Source organism: Acanthopagrus latus, chromosome 22 (genome assembly GCF_904848185.1).
Source record: "Acanthopagrus latus isolate v.2019 chromosome 22, fAcaLat1.1, whole genome shotgun sequence".
Taxonomy (NCBI): Eukaryota; Metazoa; Chordata; class Actinopteri; order Spariformes; family Sparidae; genus Acanthopagrus; species Acanthopagrus latus.
The window spans coordinates 18,847,101-18,868,235 of NC_051060.1; the positions used below are offsets into that span (position 1 = coordinate 18,847,101).

A 21,135-nucleotide genomic window follows, 5' to 3' on the forward strand; every position below is an offset into this window, starting at 1 on the left:
GACCTCTAAAACCAGTGTATGTTTGTCTTATCATTTATGGCATTTTTCTTTCATCCAAAAGAGATTAAAAACAACATCTTCTTCAATGGAATTTGGTACTTTTCACAAAGGAGTGAACATCCCCTCACTGGATCGAGAGCCAGTGAAGTTTTTCAGAACAGTGAAATCAGATATACAATGTAGTCTTATTATACAAATATAGTCTTCTTGTTTTCATGGCTGAAAAAATTGAATAAGCAAACTGCCCTTAAAGGATGACAGAGTTTCATACTGTTTCACTTGGTTTACATGTGGCGGACCCTGCCACCTTTCTAGCTTCAAACAGTGTTGTGGGTCCTTATTTCTCCTGAGCTCGTTTATTCAGTTCTGAAAAAAAACAAAAAAAAAATTTCTAAGTTAGTTGTATTAATTAATTTATATATAATTTATATTAGAATTATGGGTTTGAATTTCTTCTCTGAAACTACATTCTCATATTTTCCACTTGCGTTTGTCAATGTCAGGAGATTTTATACAAACTTACTGCATTTCAAATATTTCAGTCTTAAAGATTCCTTCTAGACATGTTTCAGATGTTTAAAAGTAAATTGCTTGAAGAAAGAGTTTGTGTTTTTTCCACAAGAATTTCAATTCAGTTGTAAAATTACTTTAAAATACATTTTTTTAAAAAAATTACTGAATCACACTCTGCCTCTTGACTAGTTGTGATGTCACAAATGCTAATACAAACATGTCTTAAAAGAAGATATAATGTGAGTACAGTGAAATAAAGAAATTATTGTGAAAACAGACATCTGGTGTCAAACTCACCGTACAGAGTGAGGGTCAAACATCTGAAGTGAAGACACAAAGAAAAACAACAACTTCTGAGTGGAGGGAAACTTAAAAGTAGTTATTTGATATGTTTCCATACAAACAGGTTGTTCTCAGAGGAAAATAAGGTCCCTAGAACACTGTTGGAAAGGTGGCAGGGTCCGCCACATAACAAACAACTTAAAACAGTATAAAACTGTTTTGTCCTTTAAGGTAATTTTGTTTGTGAAATTCAGTGAATAAAGATTGTTCCCTCCTCTTTACATTTCCTCCTTTAAACTACATACTGCACCTTTAACAGTGAGTTGTAATACACATCACATTAATATATCATTCTCAGGGAAGCCCCATTGTCCAGAGCACTGCGAAGAATCATGTTTTATTTAGGAAATCCAGAGGCAGAAGAAGAAAAACAAGATCACAGAAGAGCAAAATACAACCTGGTCCTCATCCAGCCTCCTTCAATCATCCCGGGATGCTGCTCAAATGTTTAAAAGTTTTATATCTTCCTGCGGTGCGACCATGAACGCCCTGATGAGCTGTTACTGCCATACCTCTCATCTGTCGGTCTCAATCGTTCCCTCACAGCAGACAGACAAGTGTTCATGTTCACTTAGAGGTCAACTGAGGACGCCAGAGAAAAGTGGCTGTATTTGCTCATCATGGAATCAGTGTTTTTAAATATGTATGGACCTGTGTACATGTGGACCTGTAGACATGTACATCTGCTGTCAGTCCTGAGCCTCTGACAGTGAAGTGCATTAATGGCTGTGACTGAGGAGAAGGGACACTGCGGCTCAACGTGCATATTGAGTTTCTCCTCTGCTGCTGTTGACTCATTACACTGGACGCTGCCTCGCAACAGCGTGCCCAGCAGCTGCTGCTCAGCGCCATCATGTGGTTAAACACTGAAACACCAAGTACACGACATTATCAACATGTTATTTGTTATCTTGTATCTATTATAAGGACGAGAAAGGGCTGCTAAAGGGATCATTCACGCTAAAATTCTAATTTGTTGCCTTTTTTTCCTAATCAAAACTTTTGAACCAAATGGATTTCACAAAAAACTCTGATATGTCAATTCTAAAGACATTAATGTAGCTGTGCAAATGCAAAGCTTAATAAATAAATATTAAAAACAGGATCACACTGTGGTAAAATATTCATAAAACAGCAAACACATAAAAGCTTATTTTTATCATTATTATTATCATCATATAACATCTAACTTGGAGCATGTGAAGCATTATGATTTAATGTACAGGACACGGTCACCTACACTGAGAGGGTATATGTAAATAAGGTGACAGTACAGTTGCTTTCTAAAACAGAAATATCAAGAAAACTAAAAAAAAAAAGAAAAAAAACAGAATTAGAAAAATGTGTATAAATATGGACTTTATACTACAATATTAAAAACAACATGTATAGGAAATAAGAATAGAAAAATCATGAGAAATATGAGCATCATGCCTCACCATATAACTCTGATGTAAACTAATAATATTAAATCACATTTGAAAGATTTCATGGGCAAATATAGAAACAGCAAAATACTATATACAATAAAATGCTTAAGTAGTGATAAAATTAAATAGAGGAACAGGTGCGAGAGGACAAGCTGCATTATTTACTAAAGATACTAACTGAACTGGTAATTGCACAGTTGGATAACTGCACCGAGCTGAAACAACAGTTAAGTAATTGCACAGGAAAAAAAATAATAATAATATTGCACAAAATGATTGCTCTATCATGTGCAGTTAAATTATGGCTCTGTTAAGTCAGTAAGTCGATGAACTCACATTATGGTGTCCAGGATGGCTTCACATCTTATTATAATGCCATAAAATTACAGTTTTTATGTTTCCTCCTTTACAAATGTCCCTGAATGCTGCCATGAAATGTAATATCTACAGACTCCCAGGGGACGATCATTAAACTAAATGGAACCGCATTTCAAAAAAGGCAGTTTAATTAGTGAGGCTAACATGTGTGTTTGCATGTATTCTTTAAAGACAGGGACACACAAACACAAACAGTGCAGATCAGAGGGGTGATACCATGCCTCTTCAGGTGGACCGAAACCTGACACCTGGCTGTTACCATGGCACTGCTGGAGAAAAAAAGCAAAGGTTGATGGGAGATCTGGAGCGTCGGAGGAAGCACACATGCAGTTTGGTTCTTCAGCTCTGATGAATTGTTTCGTCTTTGTGCTCTCTAGGGAAACAGTAGCCTAAGGACAGGGTGACGAGACATGGAGGATCTAACCTTTTCCTCGAGAGTCTCCCTCAGCTGAGCACTGCTGAAAAGAGTAAGACGGCAAGTAAAAGTATCAGGTGTAAAATATTGATGGGGCGACAGGTGTGATCCTAAACGCCCCGGCAGGTCTTTGCCCTTCTGATCGATGCATCGCACAGCGAGGGGCTGCCAGCTCCCCTGCCACAGGCCGAACCACGGACCTCAGCACTGGTGAGTCTCTGGCTGGATGTGCTTCTCTGACTACTTTTTCCCCATCACTCCTTGCTCATTTTTAAAACTGTCTAGGAGTAACTCTATTCCTAGAGCACGCTGGGAAGGAGCACGAAACAGTGGCATTAGGTTGCATCAGTACACTGCATAATCTACCAGTAAACTTCCAGAGACAACTCGTGTTGAAGACTTCAGAGGTCTGTTGAGATATAAATGGACAAAGGTGGAGTGTGGTGCAATCTGCAGGCTAGAAACTAGGCCACGAGCACAAGTGTGTCTCCAGTTACCTTGTTATCTCTTCTACAGTGCATGAGTGATGCGCTCCTGTCAACTGTAAACCCAGCAAAGGTCTGATGGAATACAGTGAGCAGGAGGTTTTGACTGAAACCAAGGAGACATTTAGATGAGCAGTTTTTGTGCTCTAAGGTGACATGAAGCTTTGAACTAAGCCATTTTTAATCTTATGACAATATGTAACATGTAATAATTCCCACCAGATTCACCAAGCCTCACTCCTCCCGGAGGAGGAGGTGGAGGTGGAGGTGAGAGGGCAGAGGGAGGTCAGGGAGGCCAGCCGGTCGTCCGGGAGCTGTGGTTCATCGTGGTGATGACAGGCATCGCTCTGCTGCTGCTGGCCGTCATCCTCGCCATCGCGCTCCATAAGGTAAAGAGTCGGTTATTTTGTGTTTGACAGTTGTGCAGCATAATGTGACATCACTTTTGGGACTCTGGGCAGAACTGTCAACTTGTATCGACCGGCTCTTTGTGTAAAGAAATTTCAATTAAGCCTTTTCCATCAATGATCTGCACTATTCAGGCCCTGAACAAACCCCCCTTCACCAGGGAGAGACCTCCGCTGGTGGCCCTGCCCATGCAGAAGAGGAGCCCCATGGCTGTTTACCCACCCAGCAACTCTGTTCTAGTGAGGAGACACTAACTTTTTTTCAATGAGGACTATAGGCCTCATCACACCACCCTAAATTCAGATGAGACATGACACTGATTGTATAGTCATTCTCCTATGATTTGTTTAAAATGGTTTTCTATGGGGAATTAGTGAAACCTGATGAAAACTTCCTCCAAGTGCAACATAATTTGGCACAATTGTACAGACTGAGACCGCTGGTTAAGAGGGACACATTTTCAGAGATCAGATATCAGAAAAACCTATTGATCCCTGTCGCATTTCCCCAGAAAACAAAACCTGAAGCACAGGGGTCACCAGTTGGGAAACTAACAAAGCACTGCGCAAATCACAAAAGGGTTGAAGCAAACAAACCAAAAGGCGGCAGAGAAAATAAAACCCACATCCATCCAATTGAAGAGAGCTAACTGATGGTGTTGACTCTGAGAACACAAAACCAACTGAGCAGGGGAATCTGCAGCCCTCTTATAGAGTCTCCCAGCTGACTGATTGCGGCCAGCTGAGGGAGAACATCACAGGTGCACCCAGTAACTTCTGATTACCAGTGACCTAGATCTTGAGACATCCCTGTTCACATCAGGACCTCTGGGAATCTCTGATCTGTCCACCACAATCCCAAAGAGGAATTTTAGTTCATATATTCTTTTTGCCACTATGGGACACGATTGCAAAAAAAAAAAAAAGAGAGAGAAATTGCTGAGAAAGCACAAATCACTGAGAGCTGCTGCAAGAGTTTTCACTAATCATGCTGCGTTTTCTTTTGGAAATGCACAGTATGCATTTTTCTGGTTTTATTTCCTATTGTGGGATAATTAAAGTCAACTGTACACAGCCCGAGCCATATAACTGTGGATTTATACACGTGCTTCATTGCTGAGTGCCAATTGGGACGCTGAGTGCAGAAAACAATGTCTGCAATCAGAAATGATAATTTATGTCCAGGCACAATAATAATGCCATAAATAGCAGTTGGCCGACGCCATTTAAAAAGCAGATGAAGTAATAATCAATAAGCCCTTGTGAATACTGTCGAACAAAGTCCATGTACTTTGGGAGTTTTAGTAGTTACCTTTGGTCTCACCCTCTCTCCTTTCCAGTTCGACACTGTACCTGACACGACAGGCTTCTCCAACAGTGTAACACTGAAGGGCTTCACCATGAAGATAGAGGTGAAAAAAAAACGACGCCTCATTGACACATAAAGGAAATACAGCTGTACATCTGCATGGCATACATATCCATCTCTCTCCCCTCACCTACAGGAAGTGCTGGAGGCTAAATGTGAGCCCGATGACGAGGTCCCACCTCAGGACGAGCTGGGCATCCTCAGTGTGAACTCCCTGAGGCGCAGCGTCAGCCAGGTGATGGACGGGAAGTCCTTGACCGGAGACGACGAGGCGTGGGACCCGAACATTTCAGGCCATGACAGTGGGATGGTGAGAGACCCCAAAAACGTATGCTTAACCTGTTCAGAACCACTCCGTTCATATCGTTGTTGCTGATACTTTCTAGAATCTTAAAACAGAATCTGTCTAACATTGAACAGAAGCATTGCAGACATGTTCTACATAACATTAATGCACTTTGACATTTACACAGATACAGAAAGACCGATTCAAACAAGCCCAAACACTTCAAAGTGTCTTGAAATCCAGACTCCTGTAGCCTCCATTTAACAAGCTCTGTTCTTCTCCCGCAGTTTATGGACGATGAGGAATTCGTTGACACCATCAAAGGTTTCAGCACTGTGAGGAAGGAGCACACCATGTTCACTGACACCAACCTGTGACCTGAGGATGACCTTTGAACCCCCACAGGACACTGGACCTGGATGTTTTAACAATTTTTGACAAGCAAATCTCACATAAAATCCACTCTGCTCGGTCTTAAATCGTGACCAGTTAAAGCGTGGCTGGGGTTGTAAAGTCTCATCTTCTACTTTTACGATGAACAATGAAAGAAGATGAGTAAAAAACGTGACTCCTGACAAGATCACTGGAATAATCACAGCAGTGAGGAGAGGAAAAGCAGGAATGTCACAATCCTTAAATCTGACTGGGTTTGAGTCGGAAGGATGAAGAAAAGACATTAAAATGTCTCATCATTGAACACAGACTCAGAACACAAGAAACCAAAGATACTGTATGTTAATCCAGCAGAACAAAATTATCTACGAAATCTTTTTTTTTTTCTACATATTTTTCTGTCTAGAGAAAGTAGTTTTATCTGGTAATTTTGTAAGAGGCGTGCTTGTTCCTTTTTTTTTAATAGTAATTTTACTCTGGTCTCCATGACCAGAAACTTTTGGTGGATGCAGCTTGCAAGTGCCATTAAGTTAGTAACCTTTTCTTGTTTTCTATTAATACTTAATACTGTATCTGAAGACATTTTGACAGAAGACGAATGATGAGGATTGCAAATGACAGTGAGCAAATGTAGTCATGTCAGCTTATGGTATCCGACTAGATATCTAGGATAATCTCTATATATTTGTTTGATCACTGACTGATTAATTTGTTCTATGACATATTGGGTTACATGTATAACTCATAAAAACATTAGTGTGGAATCTGGATTGGTATGTGGCTCGGTGAACCATGACGGTATCAGCACCTGATACCAATATTTGATCTCATCATTATGAACTCTAGGTAAAACAATATAAATGGAAACTGTAGCCGGTTACTTGCTACTTTACCAGCTCATAGTTTCCTTTAATTAAAGGAAATGATTCCCACAGGCTCCTTCAGGCCTCATTAATCAAATATTCATGAGTAGATATCAGGACAGTTTCATAATAATGTATAACTCAGATAAATCCACCAAAGCAGTAAAAAAAAAAAAAAAAAAAGTTTTAGGTTCTCTTAAGGGTTGTGTGACTTTGTTGTAGGATATATATAAAAAAAAACTTTTAATCTTCTAGTTTTCATTTTTTAAGTTATAATTATTTTTTAAAGGAAATGATGTACCTGTATTAATGTCAAAAGCATGCATCTCAAAATGTGCTGATTTTATTTATTTTAGACACACTACAGTATTCCTTTACAGATTTGCAAAATAAACCAGATTTTATTTGAAATGGTCACAATGCTGAATATTTCTTTGTGATGTGCTTATTCAGTTTGTTGGCACAGATAGGATCTAATTAACCTTGACAAAACCTTAATTTACACAACTAAATGTCTAATCCAAGACTTATTCTAACCTATCCCTCGAAGTCTTAAACTTCAAAACAGTCCTTTGAAATAGTGAGGACCACCCTAAATTTCCACACTTTCCAAAATGTCCCCACTTTGTAAAATGTCCTCACTCTGCTGGTTAAAACCTTGGTCCTCACTTTGTACCAAGACAAGTTTATACACAAAAACACACAGTGAGCCAAAACCACTTAAAGGTCGTCACATATTAATTTATTTGAAATGAGTTGCAATGCAATGTGGGCACAAAACACTTGTACCATTACAGTCGATAATATGGTTACAAAACGAACATTTACATAATAAATTAATATACTGCAGTACCACAATGAGACAGTAAACATAAAACCCCAAAATTGGGGAATTATATTGCATTAAAAACAAAAAGGAGGTTTAATGTACAAAAGATTTCAGGCATTTACAAAGGCAGCCTCTTTTTCTGTTGCTTGTTTTGTTGTGCATACTGTATATAAATATAAATCTCTAAATTGTAGTTACACTGATATGTCTGCGGCTATGGCCTGAGACAAGATCCTCGACTAACTTCCATGCTGGCTGCCATTTTATTATAAGACAAAAAATAGATTGACACAGTTGTTGTCATTTTCATTGAATCTTTTGATTGAGGGATGTTTTCCAAAAGTGTTTCAGTGCCACAAGCCTTCTCATGTATAAATTTTGCCCTTTTTGAACAATTTTTGAACAGCTTGAAGTAAGTTTTAATAACTTGCTTCGAGTTTTCCGGCATTCAATTGCAACATGCACTTATCCCTTTAGTGTAATATTTCCATAAACAGAACAATTTAATCATTATTTAAAAAATGCTTTGCTGAAGCGAAGTGCATGTAGCACAGTTAGTTTGTGAATGTTTTCAAAGCTGGGAGCAGTAGAAACAACAGTTGCATATAAATAGTTAAATATAGCAATCACAAGCTGTTGTCTTCCTTTATAAAAGAATAAATCAATCCCTCAAAATTTGAGCAACCATTTGTGCAATCTACCCCAACATTCTTAGATCTTTATCACGCCCCTTGTCATCGTCCCATGCCCTTTCCTTTTGCAACATGCATGAGAAACATGCTGGAAAAAAATTTAACCAGTAAATAATTTTTTTTTCTTACGAGTCTCACCTTCTCTTACCGTACATATTGACTATTCGCTTTTCTACAGAATTTCTAAAGAATCAATGTTTGCCGCCAGATATTACAACTGCATCTACACTATTAACTGCTACACAAAGCAGATGCTACTGCAGCCAGTTTCATTGAACTGCTGGCTACAAATACTACTGTTACTACTAAGCAGAGTCTAGGACGTTTGAACTTTAAAATGAGAAATTTGTGATAAGACAAAAGTGCAGCAAATTGAAGTCTAGCTGATATAACGTTGCCAGAAACCTACAAAGACTCAGGAATGTCAGTACCTTTTTCAGATTTTTTAAACTACCATCACTGATGATCGTACCTGAGAGCTAGACTAGACCTGATCTGACAGTGTGTGGTGCACCTGTAGTAGCTGGTGATCTGAAAGTCAGTGTACCAACCTGCTGATGATGTGGCGGACATGCAGCATTAGATCGGTGGCACATGGTTTTTAAAGGGGCGCTCCAGTGATTTAGTATTGCATTAACACAGAGTTGGGAGACTTGCAAGAGACGTGTTAAAAGAAAAAAAAAAAAGAATGGTCAAAATCGATGAGGTGGAGGCTGAGATATTCTGACTTTTACTTCAAAAACACTAAATCATACATTTCCCACGATGCATCTCCACAGTCCCTTAGTTTAACCAATCCAGCCTTGTAAACATGCTTTTGAACTCCATTAAAGCATATTGAGCTTGTTACAAAGGCTTTCTCTTACAAATCTGGTCCAGGTGACATCACCATGACATCATCAGGGTTACTTTCTTTGACAAAGTTCCTCTAGAGCTGCTGAAGACATTATCCATATCAGTGGAGTGCCCCTTTAAGTTTGTGTAACTTCCCGCGCTCATGATGACCAATAAGGTAAACAGATGGAACAGAACGCATGACAACAGTTCTTCATGTTGACGTGCTTTTGGCACCACTAGCTTATGATCCTAAGATTCATCTAACACTAATCTAGGGAGACGTACTCTTAAGTACATCCGCCACATATTCCACGACCACATGACCAGATCACTGACAGACTAAAGTGCTACCACAGAATTCACACAACAGTTAAAGGGTAAACAGATAACAGAAGTCTAACTACAGTTATTTAACCTAATCTTAACGACACTATCTAATGAAACGACCAGTTTAGTCATTTTCTACTAATGCAAAAGTGTCATACAAGATATTTGCAGACTTGTGTAATGACGGCTCGGGGGGATTAAGTTGCTCGGGGTGACGGTCACTACTCGAGGGCTCAGAGGTCGATGGACAGCATTTACAAAATTACGTTGCAAAATGGTAAAAGTAGCTACTGGCAAAACCGTAATCTCACTAAAAACAAGCCCCTTTATCCAAAAATATGCTTTACATGTTTTGTTCATCCAGCTTTTACTTTCTCAAGACTTTTTCCCTTTTTCAAAAAGTAATAAGTTGCCCAAAAACTGTGCAATGTCTCTTAAATCGTATACAAAATATCTCATTTTCACATTCAACTAACAGCTTATATGAAGCATAAACCTAAAACCAACATGCAAAGACAGGTGTGCCTACTATTTGGGATTTATAAATTAAAAGGGTTTAGCAGAGTTTTCAACACTAAGTCATAAACAACTAATGAAAAAAAGCCATTATCGTCACGTTTCCACCTAAAGAAACTACTTTTAAAGGAACTATGTGTCGTTTTTGTGCAAGGCATCATTATTTCCATTTCTCTCTCTTGACGCCATATTGATATAGTGATGCACAATAAACACAAAACAAACTGGTTTGGGGCGACAGATTTTTTTAAAATGGTGTTGAAATGAAATGTTGTTGAAATGTCAGCTAACCAGAAATGTTCAGCAGTGCAATCCCCACCCGCAAAGTCCCTGTACTTCTGGAAAGCGTTAACCCAGAGTAGGGACGTTCTGGGGGGCAATTTAATTTAGTCCCTGAAAACATAATGAGTTTCTCCAAATGTTCCTAGTCCCTGGGAAAGTCCCAGCGGTGGAAACGTGGCTCATGACAAAGGTCTCCGTTCAGGAAGAAGAGGGTTAATGCTTAATATCACAACCAGCCTGGCTCGTTGAGATTCACAGATTCTGCCAGGATTTGTTTCCCCCTGTCAGGCATGAGCTACACAGATGCAAATGCATTTGAATTTACAAAGCAGACTTCATCCGTGGACAAGCCATGGAATCAAAATACACCCTTTCACCCCTTCTCCTTTCTAGAGCCGCTGGCTAATCAGGAAGTGAGGTGTTCAGACTAATACTGATTACTGGCATCCATAGGCAAGTCATCATGCAGTCAGGATAAACAAGGGTTGTAGCTCTCAGGCATTAAAAAGTTAAAACATTACAAATGAAAGGAACTATACAGACTGAAGAGCTATATCTAGGTTAAAATCTTAGGAGAGATAACAGTGGCGGAGTTTAAAAAAAATGCCACAAGGAAAAGACAGAAGTGTTGAAAAATGTGGAGGAAGGAAGATTTTGATCTTCTGGTATACCAGAACCCTCTTGTGATGGTCCGATGGATGGTTCTGGAAACGGGAGGTTCGCCTTTGGCTTTACGTAGGACAAAGAACTGTGGAGACAAGAGCAGAGCAGCCGATGATCAATGCCGTTGTCACATGAAGGAGAACTGTGAACTATGGAAGAGCGACTACCACAGGGAGGAAATGTGGGGAGAGAACAGAGAAAAGAAGCAGACACGTGAACAGCTGCTACTACAAGCTCGCAGTACAGAGGGGATCATGTGCATGAGTGTGTTTGTGTGTTTGAGGGGGGGTGTAGTGCAGCCACAAGCACTGCACAGCATGATAGGCACTACAGCGAAGAGCGAGTGAGGGAAGGCTGCTGCTTTGGGGAGGAAGAAAGTCACACTACGAAGATGTACTGACAGAGAAAGAGAAAGAGAAAGAGAAAAGGGCGTTTGACAGAGCTCAGAGGGCTGAAGGTGGAGAAAGTATCAGTGTTAACGTGTCAGTGCCTCACAAACCTCAGTTTCCACTGCTCTCATACCAGAGCTACCCAAAGGACAATGCAGCACAGACGAAAGACAAGGAAGGTACAGGTCAACAGTGAAGGCTGGCAAGAAACGCATTTATTCATGTGTGTGTTGAGCACTACTCTTGTCTTCTCTACTGTCAGCTTCCCCTTATAAAAAAAATGGAAAATGAACTCTGCACTTCCTCTTTCAAGCAACAGAGGCACAGTGTCTGAATGTCTAGTGGAACAGACACAAACAGCAGTCACCTGGGTGTGACAGACATCTAAGTACAAATCGCTTCTGGGACACCATTTTATTGCATTTCATTACACTCAGATGGACATGCCTCAATATGTTGTTCATCACATTAAAATATGGAGAAGTGAAACAGCTTCTTGTGTAAAATATGCCCAGTTGTCCACCAGTGGTGGACAAGAAAAAAAAGCCTCCCTCTTTTATTCCTTGCACCATCTTCCTGAAAAATTTGGTGTTGTGACATTTTTGCGCAACAACCTGTTGATATAGAAATCTTAGTAATGTTAAAAAAGTAGGTGTGTTCCCTCCTTCTGATCAGACGGGTAGGCTTTTATCTTTGGATATTTGTACATAGTGGAATATTGGTTTACATACATTGTCACTGATATATAAAAGTGACTGAGGACAGGTGTGTGTTTACCTTTTAGAATGTAGTCTGTTAGCAGGGCAGGCACCTTCTCGCTGTCGTCCCTCATGGCGTGGAGGACTGGCAGGATGAAAGCAGCACATTACAGTTTGAAAACAGAGCACGCACCGAGGCAAAAAGAAAGAATATTGTTACAAAAACCAAAACCTTGGAAACAAACAAGCACTCACTCTTTGTGAGGATCTGGAGGTCTTCAACCGATGGGGTTCCAGACTTCTTCTCATAAGGAATCACTGTGGTCAGGTACTGAAAAACAGAAGACCATGTAAGACACAAAGCAGGAACAGTGTTACATATAGAGGTGTTTATTATCGCCATATATGTCTTTCAGTGTGCAAATATTGACTTATGTAACCGGTAGCTGGTTTCAACCTTTCAACCTTTGTTAGCACGTCAGAATTGTTACTATAAACGCAACAGCAAAAAAGTTTACAGCATTCTTTGATATCATCAGATGTTAATGTATATTGAGATTTTATTTATTTTACCACCTGTTCACATTAATGTTTGATCACGGTTATCTAGTACTTAATTTTTACACTTGGAGACACCAGCACGTGAAAATGAAATAGTTTTATTTCAAATGTTGAAATGTTTTAAGTTAACCTGAGACAACAGACACCAGATTATGTTGATAAACTAAGCATTTTTCAAGAAGAATATTCATATTCAAACATATTCCTAACCTTGAAAACTTATGGGTTCAAATCAAGCACTTTCCAAACTTCTAAAATTTGTAGCAATGACTGCACAATTGTGTATTCTTGGTATAAAACAAAGCAATAACAAGATGACATCACAGCAAAAGCTGTGACAAGGTGGAGGACAGAAATTAAGTCTTTCAAAGAAAAAGAGACAATTTAAATAAAAAAGAAAAATACATAAATCGTTAACAAAAGACACCAAACGCCAGCTGTAGCTGTTGAGAAAGAAATAAACATGCGGATGGTAAAAATGAAAAAAGAGAATGAAAGAAGACGAACAAAAGTCTGCGAAGAAAAAGGAAGCGAGTTGAAAGAAAGAGCAGGGGCACCTGTTTGTCCCCTCCTGTGTTGCCAAAATGTTGACGGAGGCCATTTTGAATGACATTGGAGAGTCCCTCCAGAGTAAGGAGCTACATGAGGAAAAAAGAGGAAGAAGGAAAAAGGAGAGCATAGAGAGATGAGGAGGTTGCTACATTAAGAGAAAAGAGGAGAAAGGTTTAACAGAAAAACCCTTGATGCTGGTAGAAAAGCAGCTCCCCTGTGCAAACTACCTGTCAGGTCACGCATCATGCATTTCTGATTATATTTCAAACAGGAGCGCGGCTGTGTAAACATGTGTGTATATCACTGATCCGTCATTAAAATCATGCACACAGGGTGTATGTCTTTGTTCTGTCTCCCACACCACATGACTCACCGTGCCTGGTATGTGCGTGCTGTTTGTCCTCTGGCCGTTGGGCCCGGTTGTCGTCGTACTCCTGATTTTCTTCTTCTTCCTCAGCAGCTCGCGGTGCTCCTTCTGCCTGTTCTGCACGTCGATCAACAGCGAGATGAAGCTGTTCTTCACCTGTTGTTTTTAGATGCGTAAGAATCCTTCATTTGTGTTGATTTATAAGGGTGAAACTGCAATTGACTTAATAATTTAAATATGCATTGCTTTTAGAGAAGTCTTTTTTTTCCACTGCTAAAAATAAACTGTGACTGTGAAGAAAATGACATCGCAGGAATAAAGCTGCTCACGATTCACTGACCCCTGTTTGGCCTACAGATCGCTTTGAGCGCTGCAGTCTGTTCTCACCACAAGACAGATGTTCAAATGGTTGTATTCAGATTCAATTTCTTACATTTAAAAGCCTCTCCACAACCAAGCATCACTGCTGAATCGCCTGGCTGATGATGACTTCAAAGTTCTCTGAACGCTGTTAATAATTTGTTCATTTTACCTCCTTTTCATAGTCCAGTTCATCTCGCAGGGCGAGAGCCTGGATCAGCTCTTCGCTGTAGCGGCGAATGGCCGTCTCCACTTCCTCCAGAGTCTCGGTCAGCTCAGACACAGACAGCTGACGCAGCCCTGAAGATCATGTGTAAAACTGTTATGAAGAAGTAAAGTGACATACAGGATATACATGTACTGTAAGAGGTTGTGTAAAAACAAGGTGGATCTTTGTGCAGCTCAGTGTGTCGGTGGCAACAGGGACTTCATGGTGCAAAATAAATGTTAATTCAAATGCCCACAAAGTTGAATTGAAATAGGAAAGTTTCCATTTTATTTCCATTTCTTTGTTGAAACACATGGGCCTACATCTGTCATTACTTTCTGGTCCACTGACTACAGCATTCTTTAATAGTTAGATGCTAAAATCACACTCCATTAATTTCCCCATCTGCATGTTTTCACCACAGATCTCCATCAGGTTAGAGGGTTCTTTGTACAATTCATTTTTAGTCAACTTTATTTCATCCCGTGATGTTTTTATAATCCTTTTGTTGTATTTTTAGCATGCTCTCCAATTGTGTTGTGTTGTTCTTTCTTTTCCTTAAATAAGTGAAATATCCCGACCTGACTCAATATTCAATCTGGAAAATGAATCTGACGGATAAACAAACTTAGACTACATGTGAAGCTCTACTTTTAAAGAAGACAAACGTATTATGCATTCACGTAAGCGTTAGAATCAGACTCAATCTTGTGTTTTAAAGTGCACACAAGCTTGTCTGTAACGTGCCTTAGACATTAAAGCTGTATACAATTATGATGCTGATTCAGTAGATGTTACATTGATTTGCATCCTGAGGTATAAAGTCCACGATCAAAGGTGGAAGTGGTGTAAATATTGTGACAGACATGTGCAGTCCAATATGTAAAACACACTACGCTCTGCAGTTGATATATGCTGAAACTAAATCTTCATCCTTAAAGGCCAACTGGCTGCACAGTCTGCCAGGAGAAAAATTGTGCCCAATCTAAATTTATGCTGTTGATTATATAACATTTAGGAACAACGTAATTGCTGCCTGTTTGCATTTGTCACACATTATATAAGAATGTGTGTGTGTGTGTGTGTGTGTGTAGCTGCTTCTTCATGTGCCAGACTGTGTGACCTCTCACACTTCATTGAGTGATTTTAAATAACCATCAAATGTCAGCAGAGTGTGAAAGAGCACTGCTGTCTCACTTCTCACAATAACATTAAAGGCTTTTTGTTATTCACTGTCTCTTTGTAACCATCGCAGATACTCACGGTCCTCGTAGCTGGTGTTGGAGCCGGAGCGCTTCAGAGCGTGAAGGTCCTGGGAGAGCATGGACAGGTCCGACTGCGAGGGACTCTCATCGTCCTCCGGGTCTGGAGACTCCTGCATCATTTCCTCAATCTCCTCGATCACCTGAGCAACATAAAACAGACACACCCACGTTCAAACATCGTCAGTATAAAGAGGAAGGAGGTTTGTCATTCGGCTGCTTTTATTGCAATTTACACATAGATATTTACAGCTTCAAACAGTCTTTTTGTGGCGTCTGCTGAGATACTGGCTCCCCTGCCTGAGTTAATGGAAAGATCAAAGTCTCTGTCGTCTTGTTTGACAATGAAGCCGTTTTCCCAGGTAGCTATTTCGGTTCTATTTCAATCAGTCTGTTTGTAGTCCACCCGACTGAAAACTATTTTAGATCATCACAAGATTTAGAAAAACTTCTCAGGGTGCAACATCCTGCATAAAACCAGACTTTTGAGGCAAAAAAACCCCCCAACTTAACGTGTTCTCAACGTTATGCGAGATATAGAAAACATTGCCGAAACAGGATGGACTTTAGAGTGATTACTTTTACAACAAGGAGGGAGAAAAAGAAGCAACATTTTCTTTGTTGCGGTCATGAATGTGCATATTATGGAAGTATGATGCAGAAGTGAAAGGCCTCAAACAGCTTCCAGTAAAACAGTCTTGTCCCTCCCATCGCCTTCCAACATCATCAAATTCCGTGAGAAACACTAATGTTAATCTAGCTACAGCAACATTACTACTGATTTTTCCATTTAATATTAAGCGTGTTCCAAGTAACATGTTCCAAAAACAACCAGGGAAACACAAAACACATAAACCTGGGCTGCACATAACATCAGGATGTCGTCTGCATTGGCTGATAAAGGCTGTAAAATGAAATATGGGCCTTGGCCTGAAATTAAAACATTTGCAGATATTGACAGGCTAACACAGATGACACTTATGCATGACGGTATGTGCATGCAAATGTTCTTATTGTGCTCTGTGAATGTGTACATGATGAAAAACCAAAGTCCGTCTGCATCATTTGAGTAGGCTTAATAAGTTAAAAGGAAACATTGGGCTCATTTTGAGAATTTTATTTTGGGTTACTACTAGACTCGGTTTACATGCTCTAATAGTTTCATATAGTTCACCTAACCCAGCAGCAATTACAACAATAGAGCATGAATGAGTTCTTATGTGCCAAACTGGCTGTTAGGCATTACTCATGCTAATGTGTGACATGGTGAAGTAGTGTGATGTCAGAAAGTCTTGGAATTAAAGACGGAGCTACTGATGAGGCGTTTCAGCAGCAGTGACAGCCAAAAAACTATAAAACACAATAAGACTCTTTTAATTCCTCTAATAATAAGTCTTTTTATATCAGTAACAGACCAAAATGAGTTGATATAGGTGTATTGTCTACTAGAAAAAAAACACAGTTTGAAAAGCTACCTGTTCGGCCGTGAAGAGCGGCTCGTCGTTGATGCAGGAGTTGATGATGGAGTGCATGTCCATCTGCTCCCTCAGCTCCTCGTCGTCCGACAGATCCAGAGACTGGTTGTCCAACTTCTGTTGGTCGGGTGAAGGAGGGGACAAGATGTGGGAGAGAGGGAGAGACAACTTGGATGAGCAAACAGACAGGTGGTTAAGTAGATTTAGGTCAGCAGAGCAAAGTGCTCACATAAGGCTCCTTCAAGGTGTTACGAAAGGTGCACAGCAGCAGTATATAGGAGGTATACAGTAACAACACGTACTGTTACACCCCTTGTGCAAAGGTATAGAAATGTAGCCTGTGTTTATTACTCTGTGCTTGAAATACTACATGAGACAAGTAATGTGTGTGTGTGTGTGGTACCTCGTGCTCAGTGAGGTTGAGGGTGGGCAGGTGTAAGCTCCGGGTGTGTGATGTCTTCCAGTCCACAGCCATCACGTTGCCATAGTTATCAGTCAGAGCGTTCCACACCCTTGAGGAAAGAAACGGAGACTAATGTGATATCACAAGAACAGTATTATGATTAAAAAACAGGAGACAAGTGAAGAGTTTTCGACCCACAGTAGAGAAGACAAACCCTGTTTCCTTCTTTTTTTACTGTGACACAGCATGACCTGGCAGGGTTACAGTAAGTCCTGCTGTCTAACCACCCCCTCACCACTTCAGTGTTCCTGCTGCTGCACTCGACGATCTTAACGGCTCCTTAATCACAAGTCATCTGTCCCCTGGTTAACATTCCCTTGTGAGAAACATTGACGTATTTGCTGTGGTTCAGCCTTAAAGCAAATGTCCGCCAGCTTTCCAACAGCCCGCGTGGGATTAATTTGAGAACTGTGCTGTTAGCTCGTTAGAGCCTTTTTAAAATTTGCTAGAAACAGTGTCATCATTTCACCAACAGACTGTTGAATGTTTATATTACTCTGCAGCCTGAAGAAGCTGGCAGGGGACATGTCCCAGCTGAGCAGATGGCAGCGCCCAGTCTGTTAAACAAACAAGTTTACTGTGAAATCCATCTTGTTTATAAAACTTGCTGGTTACCAGTGTCGGGGGATCATTGCAAAATATGTGCAAGCAATTACACATCTAAATTGACAAAAAAAAGAAGGAAATATTTTTATGTCAAATGTTGGTATGAGCTTAAAATATCAGATGTCATTAGGCTCTGCACATTGCACTCTACTTAGAGTATGCTTAGCTGCTTTATTAAGGGTTTGCTTTATTTCGAGACAATGATGAGTTGATAAAAAAGGAGAATTTGCTGGATTTTTTTTGTCATTTATGATAGTAAATAAAGTCAATGTTTTGGACGGCTGGTTGGACAAAAAAAAAGTTATTTTAAAGACATCACTTTGTGAAGTCATGATGAGCAGTTTTCTTGCTTATAAACTAAATGATTCACCAATTAACAGTGAGAATAATCATCAGCTGGAGCCCAATCTTAGACATCATTAAAAGGTTAAGTGCAGCTTTATAAAAGCCAGATAAAGCTGCCCCTTCATGTTGTCCCCACTGGAAATGACACTAACAACCGGAGGCAGCATCATGCATGTTTTCAAACACTGACAGAAAATCGAGCCTGTGATGAATCTAGAATTCGAGCGCACGTGCAAGTCACTGTGTTTTTATTTCTGGTCCCGACTGCTGCGAGCAGAATGAGGATGGATGCTGTGAACCCATGTGTCACAGTGACTCTGCATCGTCAATCCCTCCCTTCCTCACTCACACACCAATGGAGACAAGTGTTTATGTAACTCGCATGTTCCTCCCTGAAGTGCCCATGCACAGCTTGGGGAGAGATGGGCTGAGGGGTTGTTCTAAATAGGGCGAAGGCTGGCAGGATATATTTTTTGTGCCTCCAGCAAAGACACTGTCTCGGACACGTGAGCGCCGGCCAGAACACATCATTAGCTCCACTTTCACTGAGAGAATTTACATTTTACGGGGCCAGTCCAGATTTCAAGGGACCAATTGTCTTGTTTTTACTCCGACACCATGCCAAGTTGTCTGAATTACTTGTCTAAATTTATTTATGGGGATGTTGTTTATCTTGCTCGCATAATGCACGACCTGGCAACACATTCTGCTGTCTCCATTCTCGCTCTCGCCCAAAACCGCACACATACACACATTTCCTCCTTGTCATCCCTGTTGTTCGTCCCGGCCTCGGTCTTGCTGGAAAACTTGTTAAGCGCCTGGGCACGTCTTGCAAAGTGCAGTCATCCAGAAAAGACTCTCGCTGAGCCTGGCGCTGCTCTTTGGGCTTCACCGGGCTGCTGTCCAATTATTCTGCTCCCTCCATCCTCTGTTTCTTTACCTACAACAACCACAGACGCTTCTTTCCTTGTCTGACTAGACCTCCTACATCCCCCTAAACATTTAGGGCACCATTAACAGCCGGGCTGTTGCCACGCTTCGCTGTGACGCGCTCTCCACTGCTGTATTTATGACTTTTAGTGTGTGTGAGTGTGTGGCAAAGTTCCTGTTATGTTAGAAACAACTTAAAACCCAATGTTCAAGCTCCAGGGTCTCTTTGAGACCAGTCACAAGTCCTCAGTTCTCATGTTCAAGTGCCTGCTGATGTTGGTGACGTAACCGGCTAAAAATATACCCAATATTAGCTTTTACGTTAAAACACTTTCTGAACGGATGGAGTCGGGTCCAAGATTTCGGTAAAGCAACATCTATGTGTGGACATAATGCACGCATGACTCATTACATCCCCTTTGGTAAAACAGGGGAAGCTTCATTACTGCATGTGATTAGATCTCACAGTGTCACCCTGTTGCAATGCTACATGCAGGAGAAGACGGTAAGTGGATGGTGATTAATGCAGCCTACACAGCTCTGTAGTTACAGTGACATCTGCGCTTGGTGTGGGATTGATGTGACTCTCTGCTGGGGAGTAATAGCATGCTGTCATGTGAATGCAGAGCTGTGGCATTCGAGGGTATGTGAGATGAAAACAACTGCTGCTGCTGCTGCTGCTGCTGGGCACCTCCGACTGAGAAAACAAGGGCTCATGTAAAGATGGTAAGAATGAGATGCTGACAGTGTGACCTTTCATCAAATAAACATAACGCGTGTGATATGTGGCATGTTGTGTCTGGTTGCAGTCAGAGGAAACAGCTGGGGTCCATAAAGTCAAGTCAAAAGTGAACTGTAAATACAAAATACAGAGCAGGTATGCAAGGGTCAACAGCCAGTCTCTTCATCTCAGTTACAGTTTGTGGATCAGTGGATTAAAAAGCTAAAAATCAAACTAATCCAGCATGAAATAAAATATTGGTAACGTGGCATGACCCCTCCCCTGTCCCCACTTACACACACACACACACACACACACACACACACGAATACACAGGCGACTGATGTTGCCTTCAAGGACCAAACAGTCCAAATACTTGTAACACTGCAACATGCTATAGCTGCTTCTGTTGTTCTGTATGTCCACTTAAATTCATGTCAGCTCAATACTGAAACAGGTGTAACACGTTTTGTTACAAGAGAAAAACAATTAAAGTGTAAGTACAGGCATTGGTTTGCCGTCTAAACTTTGAACGACACTGATTGCGGCTAAGCTAAAGATTCCCTCACATCAACGTTAAGGCTAGCATGTCTCGGCTAACGCGGCTAGCTAGCTAAGAGATTAAAAGTTAGCGCTGATAAAAACCCGCATTAAAATTCACACTCACTCGTCGTCTTTCAAGTAATTGTCCTCTGTGATGGGTTTGATGGGGGCTATGTTCTCCGTCGCGGTGTTGTAGTTTCGGAAGCACACTGTCAGCTTCTCGTCGAAGTCGTGGACGAGGTCCTCCATCGATTTGAAGCTGCAGATCTCCCCGGAGAAACTGTTGTCCAGGTCTGAGAAATCATCTAGGCCCGACGACGGCTCGCCCACGTTTGAGTTGAGCTGGTCCAGCTGCTCGGCCGTCGCCGAGGACGGCTTGAATTCGTTAAAGTCCTGCCAGTCCTCGTCGAAGTGGGCTAACGGCGCCGCCATGACTGCCGTGGGAGCTCGGTTTGACAGCCAGTTGGACCCCTCGATGGTGCTTCGTTTTCGGCTCCTAGACACTGAAGTAGACGGCGAGGCGGAGAGAGAGGGATGTCGAGGGAGGGGTGGGCGGACCCTCGTGACGTCAGTCGAGACGCCCCTCCCCCTTCAGCTGGAGCAAAACAAACCCATGTCAGCTGTGATT

The 21,135-nt window shown here is 41.0% G+C and overlaps 2 protein-coding genes across 6 annotated transcripts; one reads left to right on the forward strand and one right to left on the reverse strand.

Annotated features, from left to right (window-relative positions):
- The first annotated feature begins 1,171 nt into the window (after positions 1–1,171).
- Positions 1,172–6,259, forward strand: si:ch211-57i17.5 (usherin). 3 transcript variants are annotated; one of them, XM_037087135.1, is made up of 6 exons: positions 1,172–1,733; positions 3,041–3,952; positions 4,106–4,210; positions 5,311–5,382; positions 5,476–5,667; positions 5,913–6,259. In XM_037087135.1, exons 2-6 carry the CDS (start codon positions 3,896–3,898, stop codon positions 6,000–6,002), a joined length of 516 nt encoding a protein of 171 aa, XP_036943030.1. In that variant the 5' UTR covers positions 1,172–1,733; positions 3,041–3,895; the 3' UTR covers positions 6,003–6,259. The 3 variants fall into 3 exon arrangements, with proteins under 3 accessions (XP_036943030.1, XP_036943029.1, XP_036943031.1); XM_037087134.1 differs by lacking the exon at positions 1,172–1,733 and having other exon boundaries at positions 1,761–3,952; XM_037087136.1 differs by lacking the exon at positions 1,172–1,733 and having other exon boundaries at positions 1,761–3,952; positions 5,476–5,649.
- A 1,342-nt stretch (positions 6,260–7,601) lies between these two features.
- Positions 7,602–21,047, reverse strand: si:ch211-57i17.1 (uncharacterized protein LOC565010 homolog). Of its 3 annotated transcripts, XM_037085609.1 has the most exons (11): positions 20,632–21,047; positions 17,303–17,411; positions 16,900–17,016; positions 15,426–15,567; positions 14,127–14,254; positions 13,601–13,750; positions 13,233–13,313; positions 12,370–12,445; positions 12,194–12,259; positions 11,527–11,554; positions 7,602–11,112 (listed from the first exon to the last, which is right to left on the reverse strand). In XM_037085609.1, the coding sequence occupies exons 1-10, from the start codon at positions 20,937–20,939 to the stop codon at positions 11,544–11,546; spliced, it is 1,188 nt and encodes a 395-aa protein (XP_036941504.1). In that variant the 5' UTR covers positions 20,940–21,047; the 3' UTR covers positions 7,602–11,112; positions 11,527–11,543. The 3 variants fall into 3 exon arrangements, with proteins under 3 accessions (XP_036941504.1, XP_036941503.1, XP_036941505.1); XM_037085608.1 differs by lacking the exon at positions 11,527–11,554 and having other exon boundaries at positions 20,632–21,045; XM_037085610.1 differs by lacking the exons at positions 11,527–11,554; positions 13,233–13,313 and having other exon boundaries at positions 20,632–21,039.
- Between the last annotated feature and the right edge of the window lie 88 nt (positions 21,048–21,135).